This window comes from Sodiomyces alkalinus (genome assembly GCF_003711515.1).
Source record: "Sodiomyces alkalinus F11 unplaced genomic scaffold SODALscaffold_3, whole genome shotgun sequence".
NCBI classification, from domain to species: domain Eukaryota; kingdom Fungi; phylum Ascomycota; class Sordariomycetes; order Glomerellales; family Plectosphaerellaceae; genus Sodiomyces; species Sodiomyces alkalinus.
The window spans coordinates 4,520,419-4,542,776 of NW_021167081.1; the positions used below are offsets into that span (position 1 = coordinate 4,520,419).

General features: G+C 41.4%; 1 protein-coding gene across 1 annotated transcript; it reads left to right on the top strand.

Annotated features, from left to right (window-relative positions):
* Nucleotides 1-21,386: 21,386 nt before the first annotated feature.
* Nucleotides 21,387-22,313, top strand: SODALDRAFT_339425 (hypothetical protein; the record flags this gene model as incomplete). Its single annotated transcript, XM_028612857.1, has 2 exons — nt 21,387-21,491; nt 21,537-22,313. 2 exons carry the CDS (start codon nt 21,387-21,389, stop codon nt 22,311-22,313), a joined length of 882 nt encoding a protein of 293 aa, XP_028467947.1.
* Between the last annotated feature and the right edge of the window lie 45 nt (nt 22,314-22,358).

Sequence of the window (22,358 nt, forward strand, 5' to 3'; positions counted from 1 at the left end):
TAGTAACCTACCGATTTTATAGTATAGTAGTTATAACAGGCGTAGTATTATAGAATTAATCTTCCTAGACTCCATTTATCTTACTAGCGGTACCCCCTATAGCTTCCCGCCTCTGCTATATTACGGTATCCACGCGGCTTGTAAAACTATAGTTACGTATCTTCTTTTCTATACCCTTTATAATATCTTCACGGCCACGCTAGGTATAAGAGCGTATATCCGGCCTTATATACTAATAGGCGGCGGTAGAATAAGGGTTCTTATATATCTTATAATGTCTCCTTATCGCGGGAGAGATAGCCTTTACGGATATATCACTATAAGGACGCTTCTTATCGTCTTTATTATTAGTAGTAGTAGTATCCTTAGTGTCGGGGAGGTTTCTAAGGATATTAAAGGTGTCTCTCCCGACTCTAGGCTTTATAGCGGCGGATTATAGGCTATTTATATTACTAAGAACCGCCCTTGGAGCCTTTACGAACTTATTAATCGTTAGCTCGTTTTCTGTAATCTTATTATAGTTATTTACTAAGTAATTATTACTTTATTTCTAGACGATAGGTTTAATAGCTTTTAACGCGTCTTCCGCCTAATAGTCCGCGCTTAATAGTCTTAAAACGCCTATATATTTATAGTATATTATCGCTATTTTCTAGCTTATAACCCACCCGTTTATATCCTTAGATATAGCCTTTATAGGCCTAGTATATCGTCGATATAGGACTAGGGCTTCTTTATAGAGGTTTAGAGGGATTAGTCCTCTATACGTATAAAGGAGATTAATCTAGACTTATAGGTTATTTACGGTATTATTCTATAGCTAGGCGAGGAGGTTATATAATATAATATAGACGATCCTTCTGATATACGAGTATACCTTATTAAACTCCTTCTACTACGCTTTATAGTCGGCTTTTTCTTCGGGGTATACGCGTTAATCTTATAGATAGCTTATACGCCCCTTTTTAGAGAGGTCGTCGATAAATATAGGCGTCCTTATCGGTAGTTCTTTCGTTGCGGCTATAGCCTTCCGGCGAGGGGCTATCTTCTTCTTACCGGCGGCTATAGTAGCTATAGCCGCTATAGTAGCGGCCGTAGAAGCGGCGAAACGGCGGCGTCCGTGGTATCGGTGGCCTTATTGGCCTCTAGTATAATAGTAAAATATATAGTAACCGTGGTCTCCTCCGCCGCGTCTAGGTCCACGATAAGGGCTTTGTATTTACAAACGTTGGGTAGTATAGGCTTAAGAAGCAGATAGGCGTTAGCCTCCTTATTGTCTAGGTTTAGATTAAGATAGATATCCTAGTAGGAAGTAGATTTACTATATACAGCGTGCTCCTATATCGCCTAATCTCTTTAGTTAACGAAGGTAGTAGCGGCTACCTTCTATTCGGCGTTAGATACGTTAAACGATATCTTTGCTTACTTATAGGTTAATTAATTAATTAATAGCTAGGTCGGTAGGTTAATTAATCGCTTAATTCTCGAATTAGGTCGATAGTAGTTTTTTTAAGAGTGCTTAGAAAACGTGATTACTTTTATAGTGGAATAGGGGTAGCCTTATTAATATCTATTATTTAGGCGTTATAAACCGGGCTTATAACTATCGCACGTTAAAATACCACTTATATAAGTAACTTAATAGAGCAGAAATCTTATATATATATATATAATATAAAGTTATATCTATATAAGTCTCTCGTGCCCTCAATTTAGGTGCTAAAGACTCTATTATAGGTATTATATTATTTAGATCCTATCTCGTCTTTTCCGGTATCCGCCCTTATTATATCCTAACACCCGAGGTCCCCGAGATCCGAAGCCTTAGTCAGGCATAGATCCCCTAGGGACCAAGTCGTAGTCCGTATACCTATACAATAGGAGATATATCGTAGTAAAAAGCGTGCATACGACTATTTTAGACGACTACCTATACCGTTCCGCGATAAGCTTTATAAGTATCGGGTTAAGCTTAAGAAAGCTTATATAGTAGCGTAGAAGACGTAGTTATTTTAGGAGATATACTCCCCAAATAAGAGGTCCGATATCCGGAAAAGGTCCTACTCCTACTATTAGAAGGATTATAGTTTATCGTACAGAGGACGGTATATATCCGCTAAATAACCGGAAAGCACCTTAAAAAGGGTAATAATAAGTAATAAGGGCTTTATCGTTAATAACTATGCCTAGCGCCTAGAAAACCTTCATATTAGACAAACCCTTTATAAATGGTACTATAACTATAGTAAATAGAGATACCGGTCTAAGGATAGCGGTAAGGTCTCGGCGAAGAATCGCGCTAATATAAGTAATATCTAGGCTTAGGGGCATTTAACCCTTAATGATAATATATAGGTTACAGAAATTCCTAGGAGTCCGGGAAACGGGTTAGTATAGTATAGAGGGTAAGCACTATATCTGTAAAAGCCCGGAAATATATCCTAATTAGTAAAGTCGTGTAAGACGTGGTACATATTACCCTAGAGAGTACGATGTTAAGCTAAGCGTTAACCTTAACACGGGTATATAAGTTAATATTATTAACTCAGCGCTAGTACAACGGTTAAAGCTATAGCTACTAAGCGGAATCTATGCCCCGGCTCCATAAGGTTTTAATAACTAAGCGGCGAGTAGTCACGGAATATACGGCTTAGCGTTTTACTTAGTAGACTTTAAGGGGAGGCCTAGACGCTTAAAAAGAGCATTTATTTACACGAACCGCTTAAAGGGGTCGGGTTACTTACTACTTTTAAATAATAGTATAGGTTAGGAGATTATACTAATCGATATAGCTAGCCGAATATTAGGCTTTTGGCCGCTCTTTATCGCGGAACCCGAGGCCTAGGCTAAGGAGGTAATAGAGTAAAGGGCAAAGGTGTTAAAGGTATCCTTATATAGAGTAGCATAATAGTAAGTAACCGAAACGTCCTAAGTAAATAGTGGTTCGTCTATAGGTAATAGGTCTTAAAATGCTTAAATTATTCGTTACGCGCCTCTAGAAAGAAGTCCCTAGGGCGCTCCTTTTATAGCTATCCGGGGTCTAACTAGAATCCTCCTATCTATCCCCTCCTAACTCCCTTAATATAAGACTATATCAAGGAATAGGCTATAATACCAGGGAAAAGATACACCGTAACGGATATACTATTCGGACTTAATAGTCGTATATTATAAAAACTTTAACTTAAGGAGGAAAAGGAGACTTTTCCCGCTCCGCGCTAATATGGTAATTCAGTCTCGCCGAGTACTCGGCGATCCGAGCGTATCTCCGATCCTATATAATACTAATCTATAATACTACTTGGTTTCTTATACTACCCCCTCTCTAACAGGGCTAGTCCCTTAGGCCCGTTCTATCGCCCCCTACCCGGCAGAATATATATATAACTCTAGCCTTATACGAACTCCGCTATCCGGTCGGCGATTATAATTAGTCGGCGCCGGTAAGGCTATATACCTCCTTCTAAATATCACGACTTCTTTCTATATATTATTAGGTAATCGGTAAACCGTTAGCGGTAATTACGTAGCCGACTTGCTTACTAATTCCTATTCCCTTTCTAGTATCCTGCGTAATAGCCGGCGATTACTAACCGCGTTTTATAATATCGCGGTTATCGCTATACCTTCCTTTATTATCGTGGTCTATAGTATTACTAAATTTATTCTTACAATTCTTTATACTTACTCCCTCTCCGGCCGGACTTATAACTAAGGCGACCGTTCGCCTTATAGATAAAAGTTCTCGTGGTTCCCCCGTAGTTATCCTTCTCTTCTTTCTTTTCCTTATATAATTTTCATTCTTTATATTACGTTTTAGTTCACTATATATTTATATTTATATCCACCTTATAGCCGAATAGTCGTTATTATTTCTATCTTAGTTCCTACCGTTAAATAATCGCTAATATATCTTTTTACTCGGCGTTACCCGAGAATTTTATTATATACCATATAATACTAATAATAGGTAGCTAAGGAGCTTCTCTAATAATCCGCCTTATAGTTATTATATAGCTTCCCAGGCCACCAATATTTATATGCATTATATTAACTAATCTAACTCTAACGTATATAAGTATATCGTTTATCTTCGCTTATACTAGGCGTGCACATCTATAAGTTTATCTATACCTTTACTAAGCGTTCGGCTTCTAAAGTATTCAGATTCCGGATAGTCTTTTAGGAGCTACCTAGACTATTTAGAATATGACCACTAGTATCCTCTAGAAGGAGGCCGACGAAAAGCTAACGCCGATTAGTCGGCGCCGCTTTTATCTACGGCTTTAGGCCGTATATAAATAGTTCCGTAAAGCTTTAAATAAAGCCGCTTATCCCCCCGCCGCCGCTAATACTAACCGCCTTATACTCGGTAAGCTATTATCGATTCGGTCTCTTTTAACTATTAACCTAAAAATACGGGTTTATGCCTATTATTTACTATCCGCTCGGCTTACGCTAACCTCTTCCAGGTCGATAACCTCTAGGCTAATAAGGCCTATTCCCTTATAGGAATAGTTATACCCCTTAGGAACCGTAGCCTTATTACTTTTATTATGCTACGGTATACCGTCCACGAGCTCCGGGGCGTGGACGTTAAGGAGTATCCCGATAAGCGTTTAGCTCGAGCCGCCGGTTATAACTAGCGCGGCATAACTTGATTCCCTTATTTATAGGGTCTAGCCGATACCCTTACTAGTATTAATAAGTCCCGCCGCCCCCTTATATTCGCCGCCTTTACCGGCCGCCGCACCGCCGCCCGTAGGCCCTAAGTTTATATCTAATCGGATAACGAGGACGGTCCTATTAAGTAGTCGCCGTCTTCCGCCGCTAACGCCGCCTCCCCTACCGCTAATACCGCCTCCCTTACCGTTAGCGCCGCCTCCCTTATCGCCTCCCCTATCGCCTCGCTCACCGCTAGCACTACTAGTAGCGCTAGTAACGCTAATAGCTCTAATAATATCAGTGCAGCTAAGTAGTCACCGTAAATTGCGTAGGCTAATAAGTCTAAAGATAATATTAAGATAACTAATACCGTTTACTCGGCTAAGAGTATTAATCTCTTAGAGGAGGTTATTATTATTAGTAGCGATAACGACTCCTTTAAGGGCTTTAATAATTAAAAGGTAGAGAATCGGCGGCTATAAGGCGCTATACTTATAGGGCTAGGATTTAGTGTATTTTATAGTCGCCTTTTAGCGTCTTTTCCTATATATATAGCCTATATTTTTACTATATATATTATTCCGCTATATAAGATAGCATTAACTTTCCTAGTTATAGTTTAATTTTCGTGCCGGCTATTTAGTACTAATAGTTATCCTACTTCTTATATATATATTTCTTGTATTTCTAGTAATGTTTTACGATAGTTAGAGCGTTCCTTAGATAGTCCTCGGGTTCCTAGGTATTATATTCTACTAGCTAGCCCGCCCACTTTATAAGGTAGAACTTCTATCCCTATTCCTCCTTATAGGCTATAATATCCTCGACTTCCTACTCGTCCTACTCTTCTATAAGCGGTAGTAGGTTATTCGCTAAGCTCTCGGCTATAAGCCCGTCTCTCCACGGTTCTAATAGCGATACCGAAAACACATTATATATCCTTAAGTACTATAGTAGTACGCGAACCTTATATACTAGCTCGTTAATCTACTTTAAAATCTTTACCCGAATATACCGCGGCGTGAGTTTTAAGCCGGCCTTAAATAGGAAATTAATAGTAGCGAGCCCTATAAATTCTCCCATTTTAAAACTCCTAGGCTTATACCTCTTATTATAGTGCTTAGCCTAAGTCTTAACCGCCGCGTCCTAATAGGCGCGGATCCGTTAGCGGATATCCGCTAACCGTTTAATATATCCCCTAACGCCTTATACTATAGTATCGTGTCTAGGTTTAACGTACTCTATTATCCTCGGGGAATATCCGTAAAGTACCTTATATAAGGATAGCCTAATAAAATTATATAGGCTATTATTTTACGCGAACTTAGGCTCTTACAACTAGATTAGCTAGTAATCGGCGGTGTCTATACCTATTATCCGTAGGAACTTAAATAGCGTTTAGTGCGTCCGTTTAGTCTATTTATCCGTTTAAGGGTAGAATATAATAAATAGTTAGCGAGTAATCGCCCTTTCGCGGTAAAACTCCTCCTAAAACCAACTTATAATAAGCTTATCCCTATTACTTATAATTCCCTTTAGGCTTCCGAAATAATACTTAACGTTATTATAGAAGATAATAGCTAACTAGGGTACTATATGTATCTAATAGGTTAGTATAAAAAGTATATACTTTATTAAGCGGTCGATAATTACTAGCACGGCGTTATAGGTTTAACCGTCCCTGCCCTTCACGGGTAGGAAACCCGTGATAAAATCTATAGCGATCTCTTAAAACGGCTATAATAGTAATAGTAGCGATTATAGTTATCCGTGCCGTTTATACCTTAATACCTAAGCGCCTTAATAAGCTAAGTATACGGCGATATATTCGCGAATATTATATACTAGGTTAACCTAATAAAATTTCCTTAATACTAGCTTTAGTGTCTTATTCACACCTATATACTCTATACGGGGGTTATTATAGTATTAGCGTAGAATCTCCGTCCGAATTATCGCCTCCTCGGGGATTACTAGTCTTTCCCTATAACGTAATATACTATTTTCGTTAAGAGAGTACCCCGCTCTTTTTCCGGTCTTTTATTTAATATTCGCCGCTAAAGATATATAGTTAGCGTTAGTAGTCTATAGCCCTTTAACTAACTACTTAAACTCTTCGCTAAATGTAAGATAATTTACCGTTTTACTCCTAGTAAGCTCCTATACTATAAAGCGTAGGATATACTAATCCGGGATTATAATAACCCTAGCCTTAGTCTCCTCCTCCGGCGTATAGTTAGCGGAGGCCTGCTAGGCTATCGTATTATTACCGCGCGGGTCTTTTTAGCCCGTGTAATTGCTATGATAATAATATATAAAGTACCGTCCTCTAGGCTTAAAGGTAGCTATTACCCTTATCGCCTTACTCTAAAGCTTAGCTACGCGATATCTTCGCTTAGCGGAGCGACCCGTTATCTCTTAGGTCTAAGGTCCTTCTCCTAAAATAACCTCCTAGTAGCCTATATATATACGAAAAGAACCGCTTTCTATAGGGTAGCGTGGATTGATACGATCTATGAGCGAATACTCGCCTATATATTATTAATTAGACTTAGCTTATTAAAAAGGTTAGGGAGGATATCGTTATAGGATATTTCCCCCCCTATATAGTCTAGCCTACTAGATGGACTATCCGTTAGGTTTATCTTTCCCGGGCTATACTATACTTCGAAGTCGAAAGATATAAGCCGATATACCTATCTAATAAGCCTTCTACAAAGGTCTCGCGCTAACGCCTGTATTACGCCTTTTAGGGCTTTATAGTCTATTAGGACCGTAAACGCTTACCCTATACCTTTAAGGTAGTATCTCTAATACTTCAAACTTTCCACGATAGCTAATAACTCCTATTATCCTATAGCCTACCGTTATTCCGTATCGGTGAGGTTTCGCGAATAGTAGGCGATTAGTCGCTACTACGAGTTATGCTTCTAATTTAAAATTCCGGATACTACTTTATCCGATACGTCCGTCTTGACTCTAGAATCTAGTATAGGGTTCTAATAGCGTAGAATAAGCGCTAAGCTAAAAGCGACCTTTAGTCTTTTAAAAGCTTCTTAAGCCTCCGGCGGACAATAGAATAATCCTTTCTTTACGCCGGTATTATTACCCTTTAGTAGCGCGGATAGGGGTATTATAACTATACGGTCCTTTTCGAGTGGCTATAGAGGGGAAAACCCGGGGGTTCCGGGGAAAACCTTTATACTCGTCCTTAGTTAGAGTGGTACTACTACGGGGCGATATAGCCCCGGTTCGTCTTTTCTGTATATCTAGATTATACTTTTAGGCTAGTGGCCAATAGAAAGAGTAGTAGGTTATGGTTCTGGTTAGCCTAAGCCGGTCCTTAGAGAGGGGGCGCGGGGGCTATAGGGGTGCCGCGGCGCCTCCGCCGTGTAATAGCCGTAGGACGCTATATCCGGCATCCCTATATCCCCGGGGGCCGTTCCTAGTATTCCTTCTATTTAATTAATAAAGAGAAAAGGGAAGGCAGGCGTTTAAGCCTCTATTAGAGGTAGATGCCTTTTATATCCGGCGGCAGGCAGGAAGGGCAGGGCTCCGCCCGTATGGGTGTCTCTCCTGCCCCGCTACCGTATCGTGGGTCGGCAAAACCTTCGGTATAAACCCTATAACAGACTTACTTCACTATACTAACCCTCTATCTTTAAATAGCTATACCTAGAGGGGACTAATAGCTATAGGCTTCTATATAGTCTTATTAGTCTTATAAAAGAATAAAGATTAAAATAATGTATATAATATATATAGTCTACTTGTAGATCTTATAGAATTAAAGCATTTCTTCTTAGTATTCTCTACGAGATAATAGAGTCGTACTTTTAGACATATTATTATATTCGCGGAATATAAACTTTATACAAACGGTTATGATAACTATGTAAGTATATATATTATACGTAGAGACTCTATTGAATCTAAAAACATTTCTAGCTTAGTTATGTAAAACCGCGACTATAGTATTAGAAGAGCTTTAATATATACCCTATATATTCCAGTGAATTAAATACTCTGTAGTATTTCTACTATTATATAAGTAAACGAGTTATATAATTATACCTCTTTCTTAAAAAACCCAGGTGTTCCCTATTAAGCCTAGGGTCCTTACGTATATAAGAAAGGGCTCTGGTATCGATATTTTATACCGCGATAACCTTCTAGACGATATAGACGCGTAGATTATAGAGGCTTATTATCTATAGATCTTTTATATTCTACATGTTTATAATTAGATAAAACAGGAACCCGAAATAATAGGCCGAGGGCGACCACCTAGCCCTATCTCTCCTACCTCTTCCACTTCCACTTCTACTTCGTTTTCTTCTTTTTCCTCCTTTTTAGACTTCAGAAGCCGGCCCTGGACCGAGGATCCAGTACTATAGGACCTATAGGTCCCTAAGCCTACCCTTATTATAGGGGACTTTAACAGAAATTACTAGTAATAGAACAGGGCTGCTACTAAGTAGGCTTCCAGTAGGGCCCAGGCCCTAGTAGACTGGTTAGATAGCCTCGGAGCTATCTATTTAGTGGACTCTAAAGAAGTTAATCTGAACAAGGGGACTTTTTTTCGGTCTAATCTTCGTTAAGAGTGGGTTATAGATCTAGCCTTTTACACGCACGGCTTTGATCGTCTTAGCTTTAATACGTGGGAATATATCGAAAACACTACCGCTTTACACCACGCTATTCTCCTTTTGGCTACTATTTTAGGCTTTAAAGGTCGTATAAATAGGTCCTTCCCGCCGACGTATAACTATAAGCTAGTAGATTCGGACCTTTTTGCTCGGACTCTAAAAGGCCTAGAACCTAGCCTGAACTAGCACCCTTAATAGGCTATTAACGCCTCGGACCAGGACTTTTAAGGCCGCTGCCTTTCGGATACTATTACCCTAGCGCTTAAGGCTTTAGTGCCTGAGTTATGGGTAGTAGAGCGGTCGGAGCCGTGGTGGAATAAAGAGCTAAAAACCCTGCGAAGATTAGCTAGCAGGGCCTTTAGGGCTTTTCGAAAGGTACAAAAGGGGGCCTTAGCTGCCTAGGCATCCTTAGAAGCCTCCTAGAAAGAAGTTCGAAACGTCTACTATCGGGCAGTTAAAATAATAAAAAACGACTACTAGGAGGCCTTCCTAGGCTACGCCGAAGGCCCTGAGACTTTTAAGGCCTATAACTATACGAAAAGCGACCTTAACGCGAAAGCCCCACCGATTTAAACGCCTACGAAGCATAGCACCTACGCTTTCGAGGATAAATATAACGCCCTACTTTAGACTCTTTTTCTAGGACCCTCCACCAACGCTACCGATACCCCCGAGGCCCCTGTTTTTATATGCCCTTCGGGGGGGCCAGGTCCCTCCTATTCTTTTAACGGCTCCTAAAGCCTAATTAGATAACGTAGCAAGGGCCTTCGAAGACCGTGGGAGTGGCCTAGCGTTTAGGCTATAGACCTATACCGCGCGACTTTTATAGCCGCTAGAACGAAGGCCCTGGACCTGATAGGATAGGCTTGAAACCGATCTAATAGGCTATAAGGTTATTCCCGGGTCCTTTTTATAGGCCTACTCAGCGCTCTTTTCCGTAGGACACCACCCTATCTACTAGAAAGAAGCACTCGGGCTTACTCTATCGAAACCAGGAAAGAAGGACTATTTCGATTTTGAGTCTTATAGGATTATAGCCCTTCTAAACTACCTAGGTAAAGTACTCGAACGGGATATAGCTGCTAGGCTTAGCATTTTAGCTAATATCCGCGACGCTCTTCTACACCCTAGTTAAATAGGAGATAGAAAATAACGCTCTGCTATCGATAGGGCCCTCCTCCTCCTTACTATATCGAAGAATAGCGTATATCACGCTAAAACCCTATTATTCCTACGCTAATTTTAGATATTAAAGGAGCCTTCGATCACGTGGCCCGTCTATAGCTACTTAGGACACTCTAACAGCTCTAATTACCCCCGAATCTAGTAAAATAGGTAGCCCCTTTTACAGAACATAGGCGTATCTAACTAGCGTTTGAGGGGCAGGTTTAATAGCCGACCCCCCTAAACATAGGGATTCTATAAGGCTTTCTGGTTTCTCCTATCATATTCCTGATTTATATTAGGAAGGTTATAGCGGCACCGGATTTTCGGGGGCTTTAGCTCTCCTATATCGATGATTTCTAGCTATCTATAGCGTTTACGTTAACTAAGAAAAACTGTAAAACCCTAGAAAAAGCCGTAGCTACCCTTTTCGACGCAGTAAAAGTTAACTAATTCCTTTTCGAGGACCGAAAAACGGAGCTTATTCACTTTTATCTAAGGCCCTTTATAGAAGACGCCCCTGCTATTATAGGGGGGTACCTAGTTAAACTTACAGTAGGTGCTATTAGGTGCCTAGGGGTCTGGTTTAATTCTAAGCTATCCTTTAAACCCTATGTTAAAAAACGCCTAACCTTAGCTTTAGGAACACTAAATAGACTATGCCGACTAGCTAGCCTGTAGAGGGGCCTTTTGTTTAAGGCCCTAAGATAGCTATATATAGCCTATATTACCTTGATAGCTGATTAGCTGATTTTGGCTCGTAGTTCTGGTAGAACGCTAAATCACCGAAAGAACATATAGTGGACCGCCTAAAACCCCTATAGTACGGCGCTTTACTTAGGGTCCTAGGTACGTTTAGGGGGGGCCCTTTACTGCCTCCAGAACTCGAAGCAGTAGTCCCCTTAGCGGCGGTTCGGTTAACTAGGTCTAATAGGCTTTATGCCTTTAGGACCTTAAAGTTCCTACTAAATTACTATATTAGACGCGAGCTCCTAGTAAGCGAGAACCACGAATACCTCGACCGGCTACAGAATGTTCTGCCTACTATATAACTATACAGGCTAGGCCTAGAAATAGTGGCTTTAGTAGGTTAGTCTTAGAATATCGAGGATCCTTTGGCTAGGTGGGAGGCCCCCTAGGATTCGGAACCTATAGCCGACCTAAGACCCCTTTTCCCTCTCAATGACGGGCCTAAAATAGCTACCGACCCTGGCGCTGGCTCCGAAATCCTATATTAGAAGATAGCCTACCTCGAAGCCCTCGCTGAAATATAATATAGCCTAGGCGAATAGACCGCTGTTTTCTATACTAACGCCTCCCTAGGCTACCCTACTAGGCCCTCTATAGGGCCCTCGCAGGCTATAGCCGCTAGAATATAGTGGACTAATACCGGAAGGCCCTATAAAGCTATAGGCCTTGACCTAGGAGCCGCTGCCAAAGTCGTGGACGCTAAATTATACGCGAGTCTTTAATCCCTGCACGCTGCCCTAGAGTAGACGCCTAGGCCTTTAGAGTGCTATACTTTTAGCAATTTATAGGCGGCTATTTAGAAGCTTTAGTATACCTTATCGTGGGCAATAAAAGCTAAGGCCCTTATCTTACGCCTTAAATAACTAAGCACTTCGGTTTCTAGGTAGTAGTGCCCCTCCTATATAGGGATAGAGGGTAATGAACTAGCGAATAAAGTGGCTAAAGGGGCGTCGAACCCCGAAAACAACTACTAAATCCGTTAGCTTAGTTACCCTTAGATATATAAAACGCCGGGTAAATAAAGCCCTGATTTAAGTCCAGAAGACCCTTTGATATAACGAACAGGAGGCGGAAAAGAGAGGTAAATTAGTACGATTAGGCCGCATATATAGGCGTCTAGTCGGCGATAACCTCCGTGTCTCTCGAAAACTATTACTAACCTAGGGCCCTAGGTGGGTAAAGTCGGCTTTTACGTAGCTAAAAACCGGCTTCGAATACCTAAAAGCCAACTAAAAAGGGACCTAAAACTACGCTAACGACCGCTATTCCTGTCCCGGCTCCCCTATACAGAATATAGTATACCTTATTCTTCCCTGTCCCTTTTATAAAGAAGAACGAAAAGCCCTGCGGAAAACCCTAGTAGGCCTACCACTCTCTCTGCCGTTATTACTTAGTATCAAAAGAGGAGTACAGGCCTTATAAGCCTATCTTTTAGCTACTAGAATAGCTTCGGCGGAGTAGTATAGGGCGTAAACTATAATTCCTATAGTCTAGTTATTTTGCCTTGACTTTGTACCTACTAGGTCTATTAAGCAGATTATTACGGAGGATTTCCTTTATTTATTACTCTACTTTACTATATCTAGCTTCTTATAGCCTTTTGCCCTTAGGGCGTTAGGCGCCGCGCTATAGCTTTAGAGCTATACGCGCGTGATAAATTAAAAAAAGAAAAAGAGACAAAAGGCCTAAAGGTATAATCCAGATATACGGAGGGCATAAACCTAGGCTATATCGACCCAATAGCGGCATTACTCTAACTAAGTATAAGTATAAAGGTTTTCCCCGGAATCCCTGGTTTTCTCCTTTATAGTTACCTAAGAAGGACTATATAGTCTAAATTAGACTCCTATAGATTTGATAGGGTAGCGGAGTAATAATAATAATACTAATAATTATTAATATATTAGTATAAGTATAAAAGGTATAAAAAGTATAGAAATATAATATTATATGATACTAATTCTATTATACAACGCTTTTTTATAGTATACTTAAGGTATAGTTTCTTAGTATACTTAAGGAAGTATATATATATATATATATATAATATAGTTAGGTAATCGGATTATATATAGAGCCCCCTATAGGGGCGAGCGCAGCGGCCTTGCCCGTAGGGCAAGCCGCTAAGCTCGTTATTGTAATTAACGTATAACCTTGTCTGTTTAATTAAAGCCGATCGCTATTATAATAGCTGCACGCCCTCTCCCTCTCCCTTGTCTATGCCGACGGTTATCGTCGCCGACTTATTATTGTTGTTATTGTTGTTATTCTTGTGAGAGGATCGCCGGATTATAATAGCGTATCCGTATTCCTTTGCGTGGTTATTTTAGTAAAGAGCGTGACTGGATACTATATTTTGATTGGTTGGAAATGTGGTTCAGAGGGGAACTACAGTCTGAATATCCAAATAGTATAGTCGGAATATCTAGCCTCCTATAATACTAGTAGCTATATATATATATATATAGCACCTACTACGTGATCTAGTCAGGCTCTAGGGGCTATTAGAATGGTTAGAGGGGCCGAGGTCTCCCGAAGGGCCTGTAGATACAGGGGCTTCGGGGGCGTCGGTGGCGGAAGAGGGAGCTAGAAAAAGAGTCTAAAGTAGGACGTTATACTTATCTTCGAAGGCTTAGGCCTTCTGATTAGTATGTATCTAGAACGGTGGCAGTTTTACGTTAATACCGCTCTTCGTGTAGTTATAGGCCTGAAAAATCTCAGGACCTTGAGCGTGGGGTAGGAAGGCTTCCTAGTAGTCGTTTTTCGCTATTTGTACCGCCCGGTAGTGGGCGTGTCGAGCTTCTTTCTAGGAGGCTTCTAAAGAAGCTAGCCGGGTAGCCGGGGCCCTCTTTTTAGCCGTCTTTCTAAAAGCCCTAAAGGCTCTACTAGCTACGTTTTGTAGGGCCTTTAGCTCTTTAGTCCACTATATTTTCGAAGACTCTACTACCATTAACTCCGGCACTAAAGCCTTCAGAGCTAGGGTAATAGTATCCAAAAGGCAGCGACCTATAGAGTCCCAGTCTACGATGTCGAGAGCCTATTAAAGCTATTAATCGAGGCTAGATTCTAGGCTCTTTAAGGTTCTACAAAACAACTCCTAATTCGCTAGCTTATAGTTTTAAGCTAGCGGAAGAGACCTATTTATAGCAGCTTTAGAGCTAAGAATAATAGTAATAGATAGGAGGATAGCACTGTAAGGAGAGGTAGTGCTGTTAATATATTTCCACTTATAAAAGTGGAGATAATTAAAGCCGGGTTTTTAAAAAGCAAGGTCTATAACTGGCTTCTAACGAAGATTCGACCTATAAAAGGTCCCCCCGTTTAGGTTAACTTCTTCAGGATCTACTAAGCATATAGCCCTAAGGCTATCTAACTAGTCTACTAAGGCCTAGGCCTTAATAAAAGCCTGGTTAGTATTAGCCCCGTTCTACTACTAGTGGTTTTTATTAAACACCCCTATAATAAGGGTAGGCGTAGAGACCTATAGGCCCCGTAGCACGCGATCCTCGGTCAAGGGCCGGCTTCTAGAGACAGAAAAGAAAGGAAAAGAAGGAGAAGAAGACGGAGTGGAAGAGGTAGAAGTAGTAGGGCTAGGGGGCCTAAGTGCCCGGCCCGTTCTTTCGGGGCCCTATTCTATCTAATTATACACGTATAGAATATAAAAGGTCTATAGATAATAAACCTCTATAATATGAGTACCTATATCGTCTAGAAGGTCGTCACGGTATGCAAAATCAATACCAGAGCCCTTTCTTATATAAGTTAGCACCCTAGGCTTAATAGAGAAGAACTGGGTTTTTTAAGAGGTAGGTGTAACGATATAAAAGGTAGGGTGGTTCCAAATAATCCACTCTTCTGGTTTCGAGACATAGGCAGGTTCCTGAATAAGGACTTTATTAACCGAAGCTTCTAAAGCCTGCTCTAGAATAGCCTTTTACGCCGGGGGCTGTTTATCGATAATATATCAAATAAACCGGAGATCTTTTAAACTAAAATGCCACTTATTTATACAATTTAGGGCTTAATAGCTCGAAAAACCTCGTAGACTTTAGTAGAGAGGTGGCAAGCTCCCTCGTAGTTCTAGTATTTATAAGTCTTATATTCGTATATTCCGTGTTCGTTATACCTGCTATAGTAGTAGTATTTGGCTACGTGGCCTTTGGTAGCATAGATAGGGCAGGTATTAAGGCCGTTATAGAACCCTCGGGTATACCCGAATTTCCAGCACTTAGAGTATTAGGGTTTAGGGGTCATAGGTCTATATTTATAGGCCCTTAGCTAAAGGTTGGCTATATATAGAGCCCCTATTTCAGGCAGTACTTCTATTTCTTAGTAGTAGGCACTAATGTAATAATAGTACCGTAGATTATATTCGGGGCTCCTAGCTACTAAGGTTTTCCTACTACCCGAACGGGGTTAAAGATGCTAATTTTAGTAGTTAGGTCCTTTAAGCCTAGGCCCTATCGCAGGCTTCGGTCCAGGGCCTTTAATTTTGGCTCGGGGAGGTAGGTGGGTGCCGGGAGAATAGGGGGGGCGGTCTCGCCACCCCCAAAGGCTTTAGTAGGAACATATTTAATAATAGGTAGGGTTAGTCCGACTAGGGCACTACTAAGAGCACCTAGTGCCAGCCGCTGCCACTTCTGATTGTACCTAGATACTTCCACACAATCTACGTGCCTACGATATCGTTGATTAAACGAGCCTACGATATCTTAATTAAACGAACCTATAATATCCCGTAATTAAATGTATATGAGGTAGGCATATAGATTATATAGAAGTATCTAGGTACAATCAGAAGTGGCAGCGGCTGGCATCAGGTGCTATTAGTAGTGCCCTAGTCGGACTAACTGTACCCTTAATAATAAGTTTAAACTAGTTATCTATAGGCTAGGGGGGCTAAAGAGATAGGTTTAGCTCTTTAAACCACTGATTCTATGAATCTAGGAGCTATTAAACGCTTTATTTCCGGCCCGGGGTTAAAATAAGGTGCCTATTAGTCGATAGGCTAATAGCCGTAACTATAAGGATCTTTAAGGCCCTGTTAAATCTATTTCGGAGCTCGAGGGCGTCAAAGTCTTCCCGGGGAATCTCGGACCCTTCCGTGGGTTAAAGAACTACCCTAGGGATGGCTTCAGGGTCTATTAGGAGGAGTGCGGAATAGGTAGGTAGTAAAGGTGCTAAAGCCGGACCCTATGGAACTATAGGGGCCCGGGGTGCTATGGGGCCTTTTCTCCTCTTTAAAGCCGCGCTATAAAGGAGTTAGGGCTAATCTATAAGCTTATAAACTGCCTAAGCTAGTTCGTCGACCTTCTGTTTAAGCGTGGGTAGCTATTAGGATTCTAGGGCTCCGTCGATAGCAGATCTAAGCCTTATAGTAAGGGCCTTAATCTAGGGGGCAGGATCGAGGTCGTAGGCCTACTAGCTTAGCTAAAGAGCCTGCTAGAGTAGTTCTGTAGCCTAGGCCTTACTACCCGAAATAATCGACTTCTAGGATATAGTAAAAGAGTCTCCAGAGCTTCTAGGTATTCTAGGTGTCTTTTTAGTCTATTTAAAGCCTATAAGGCCCTGCTTTTTAATAAGAGGGGGCCTAGAGCAAGTCTAGAAGAGGCTGTCGGCCTTATAATCAGAGGCGAGCTTAGTTCGGGTCCTAGACAATCGTCTAGGGGTCGGGGTAAAGGGGCTAAGCTGTCTTTTAGAATTAAGAGGCGTAACGAAGGTTAAGTTCACTATATTTACAGGGCTTTTAGAAGCTTATTTAGAGGCCTTACCTATTTCCACATTATCTAAGCCCTCTCTAACTATACGGGCCTAGGAGGCGGTTCTAGGGGCCTTACGGTCGGCGTTATTATAGTTTAAGGCGTTATTACGACTAGTGTTATGGCTTATACGGTCCTGTTTATAGCGTTGGGGTTATATGATATTAGTGGTTACGGCTCTACTCTGCAAGGCTTGCTGCTTTCTTAGCGTAGGCGCACGAGCCATGTCGGACTTTTCCCCCGTACGCAGGGTAGCCGGAAGCCTAGTTTCAGGCGTTTTCGAACTTATAATACGCTATAACTAATATCTACGCGATACAGGGCTATATATAGGCCTATAGAACTTAAAAAGAGTTATAGATTAATATAGATTTCGAGTAGTTTAGAGCGTTTGCATATAGAACGTGGGCCTCCCTAAGTAAGTTATAAGAATAATATAATATAACCCTATTAGTACTATAGCGGGGTAGTTATAGAGGCTGGATATTCCGACTATACTATTAGGATATTTCGACTATAGTTCTGATATAGACCTATAAATTATGGGCTCTAACAGGGAGCCAGTACAGATAACTATTTTGCCAGTAAACCGGTGGGGCTCGCCAAGCATAATAAGCTACCTAAGTACTAACCTATTTTATATATACACTTCGAGTACCAAAACACACAGTTATAGTCTCTTTGTAATTAATCGGCAAATATAAACTAAAGCACTAAACCACTATACTAAGTATCACGAACTACTAAGATAACCTATTCTTTAAGAATAGTTAGCACCGTCTCTATTTCCTCTATCTCTTTAGTATCTTCCTGCCAACTAAAGGTCTCTTCTTTAGCGCTCCTTAATAACGTATCTATTTTACCCTTAAACTTAGCAGAAGTAAGCTCCAAATTATACGTATCTAAGTCGCCTTTATTAACTAACTCTAGGGTATCGAAAATCCGGGCATACTTCTAAGGAGCCTATATACCCACCTCGTATATAGCTAGGGCAGGCAGGGCCGTTAGTAATAGGAGGGCAGGGGGTGGTAAGGTATCGCATTACTCTTCTATAGCCGCGATTTTAAAGCTTAAAGGGAGCCGTTTAGTACTATTATTCTCATGGCCCTTCTGCTTTCCCGTGCTGAATATTATAAGAGCTCCTTTTAGCCGGCCTTTTCCACGTACCGGTATAGGCTCTAGGGGCCTAAGGCTAGGAGGCAGAAACGTAGTACCCGTATTCGCTATAACTACTTCGTGGCGAATCTATCGCTAGTATTAATTAATTAACGTAATACTAAGCGGCTCAGAACTATAATAATAGTTATATAGTACGTGCTAATAGGGTAAGCCTAGGCTAATCGTAATAGTATAAGGATTATAGAGCCCGGGCGGCGGTAGTGGTTGATATAATAGGTTCTGTTTATAGACCTTTTTTAAGGCGGCGAGCTTAATTTTAAGCTACTTAAAAGCGTATATAATAATCTATTAACTAATAAGGCTAAAAAGAACTCTAGCTCTAGAAAACTCTATTCTATTAATTTAACGCTACCTCTCTAAAGCTAGGTCCGCCTTTTAGTTACTTTAATATAACTATAGGCTACGAAAATAGTTACTAGGTCGCCGGTAAAAGAGTAGATATACCGTTTAAGGCTAGTATGCGAAGACTCTGGGATTGTCAGATGCTATAGCCACCTTATCGGCGTGTGATAAACTATATAGTGTTAGACGTGTGGAGTACCTCGGTCCTATGTATCCACCCTTATTTCCCCTGCTTTTTCCGTATAGTTAGATATTCCCGTGAAGTATTATAAACTTCACTTAGATGAATACGCATATAATTCCGCGTACCTTATTTGTGTTCTGACAGGGATAGAGGTAGTTCGGTTATTAAATAGGGCACACGATTTAGATAGTAATCTATAATCGTCTCTTTAAAGGCATTAATCTAGGTGCCTAAGGCGTAGTTAACTGCCTTTTCTAGGTACTTACCCCGTTACTTAAATACTTAGAGTCGCTCCGAGAAGACCTTAACTATTAGGCTCAAAATTAACGAATTCTAATCCTTTAAAAAGGCATAGAACGTAGTATACCGTTCTACCCTGCCGCTAGGCAGCCTTATAGGCTTAGGAAAGGAGCCCTTAGTCTTTACCAGTATATTTATATTAATATACTAACGGTATAGAATATTAGAAACTTGTCTTAAGCTTATATCGCGATTCAGGGTTTATTAAGGCGAGCTCTTAGTCTGTAATAATATATTATAGTAGCGGTAAACCCTCGGCTAAAATAAAATCGGTTAAAGCCTTAAGCGCCTAGGTATATTAATACTCCTTCTCTCTATCTATAAAGACGATCGCGATCTAGAAGGACTTCTAGAGCGGCGATATTCTATAAAAGTTAAGTAATAGTATATAGAATATATTAGTTTTATAGGTTATATCGATAACCAGGATGTCAGGGGCTTATTATATAAGGTTAATTATTAATTTCGGCGCGATAAAAAGGTATTAAATTCGGTTAAGTTAATCGCGGCGATCACGGTAATAAAAGAGGTCCTGATTATTAATTTACTAATAAGTTATTATACGTTAACGTAATAGGTAAAGATAGCTTACTTCGTAAAGCTATTAAATTAGAGTCCTCCTAGTATATTTTTCACGGCGGTAATAGGCTAGTAGGTTTATAATATTAGACCTCGCGATCTACGGAACTTACCTACTCGAAGAAAACCCTAAAAAGGATTCCGGGATCCGGATCTTCGTCACGATCTCGCGGGGCTAAACACCGCTATTCTATATAATAATGGTATTATCCTTATATAACGCGATACTCTACGTCCGGCATCGACTAAAAGAACTAGCTTCGACCTAGCTATAGTTATAGCTTAATAGCACCCCCCGATAAGAGGCCACGACTTCTATAACCCACCCTCTAAAACGCCACGTCTATCGACCACGGCCGTGTAATTCGAGTAAAGTCGATAAAACTATTATAACGACGATTATAGCTAGCGGCTAAACTAATTTAATACTAACCCCGGGAATCCTATTACGCTACCCCTAACTATTTAATCCGATATCTACTGGCCACTTAAATGGATACCCTGAAGATACGGGGTAGGGGTATAATTAAGGTATATACCGGCGCCTTATTTACTGATAATACAGTAGATCGGAAGAGTAGTCAAGGCTTTATGATATGTTTTTTCGGATGTATAATCGTGTAGCGCGCTAATAAGTACGTAATGGTAATAATATTAATAATGGAGGCAGAGCTATTATCCCTAGCCTAAGAAGCTTAGGAGGGTATCTTTTTTCTTTTCTGTTTAATACATGCATGCAGCCCTAAACCTATGGCACGACTCTATTAAAGAGACCAAGCCTATAACGAGTATCTAGTTATTTACATAACCTGTATATAAAAGTAAAGAATAGGCGATCCGGAATCATTAGTCTAGGACTTGTCCTTAAGTGGTGGTGCGCGCTCCCTAGAGTTCCGTAGGCTCTAGGGCTCGATCGTAGGTGTAGTGTGTGTGTGTGGGTGCAATTAATTACGCATAGTAGGGTATATACCCTCCCCCCTAAAGAGGGTACGTGCTAGAGGCAGTGTGGTTCCACTTATTAGCACGTAAGCTAATAAATATCCCCCCGAATATGCGGGGACCTCTATAACGTGCAGGAGGAGGGTATCTTTATATAGTAAGTACTATTATAGATAAGGGTAGAATTTAACGAACGGTAACTATAAATCTTATATAATAATAATTAGATACTCCCGCTAGTAAATATTAAGATCGCTATATTAAGTACGAGTTTACGGTATATAAATTTCTATAACTACTAGCTACGAGAAGCCCGGAAGTAAGGGAGGATTAACTTTAGTTATATTATGGGCGCCGAAATAATAGTAGAAGGATTAATACAGGTGTTAGCGGGCGATAAATTTATCGTATTTCGAGCCTAGGTAGGCGTGGTAGATATAGGGGAACGCCTCTAGTAAAGGAAGCTAGAGGAAGTCTTAACAGATTATTTAGAACGCTTAGAGAATAAATTTAAGAAAGGCTATATAGTACCGGTAGTATCGGTTAGCTATAAATAGCTTTAACTACCTATACTTTTAGTATATTTAGGCAGTTAAGGGGGTGTATCGTATAGATATCTCTAAATAGGTGCGGAGGCGGATAAGCTAACGGCCGATAAGACGTTTAGGCACGGAAGGTGGATATTCGTAGGATCGTCGGGCATTAATTTTGCCTCCTACAACCTCACGTTTTTACAACGTTTAACGGCTTCAATACAATCAATTTGGAGTGAACGCGCGGTCTAAGGCTGTAATCTACATGGCACATTCTCTACAAGTTTCGAACTCCGCTTGAAATATGCTACCGTCTTCCCGCTGTTCTTGATGGTGCTCTATGATGAACCTCGTCGACAGAATCTCCTTAACCGGTCCTCCTGTGTCCTCCCCCGAGGATATCTTATCTACCGCCCTATCTACTCTCGACCCCAACGACCAGCTTAATGTCCACGGTGACGCCGATCATGGCCTCCTTTATACCTCGACTTAGCTTCCCAAGCCCTTGCATTTCGAACTTGCCGATCCTGCTGGAGAAGCGGACCGGAAGCTGTTCAGCCATTATCTCTGGAATCCATCTCTCCTGCTGGCCGAGCTCATCGAAGCGGGGAGCCTGGGCCTCGACGCGCCCGCCAGTGGCAAGGGTGTCCTGTCACCGGAGCCATACCATTTCAATGTTCGCGCCCAACACACCATAGAGCTCGGCGCCGGAACCGCGCTACCGAGCATCATGGCCGGCCTGCTAGGTGCCAGCAGGGTTGTCATCACCGACTACCCCGCCCTGACTGTTCTAACCACGCTAAACGGAAACGTGGCTCGGAATGTTACCGCCACCAGCTCGCTGCTTGGTAAGGTAACTGACCAAATTATCATCGAGGGCCATGCCTGGGGCGACTTGGACAACAGTGACTTTGCCGGTACCAACCGCCACGCCTTCGACAGCATTTTTGTTGCCGATTGTCTGTGGATGCCATGGCAACAAGCTAACCTCCTCGCATCTATTTGCTGGTTTCTGGCGCCATCGTCCAATGCCAGGGTCTGGGTTGTGGCCGGCTTCCACACGGGGCGAGGTAAGGTGCGCGGTTTTTTTTACACAGCCCAGTTGGGCCCTGTGGGTCTGGAAGTGGAAAGAATATGGGAGCGAGATGTTCTCGGTGCCGAAAGGGAGTGGAATCCTGATAGACGAGTTGATAACTTTAGCGGCGAGAGGCGGTGGCTTGTGGTCGCTGTGCTGAAGCGCAAGGCCGAAGACGGTCAAGAAGGGCCGTGATAGTCACGACCTGGGCGGACCTCGAAGTAGGTTCAGAAAATGTAT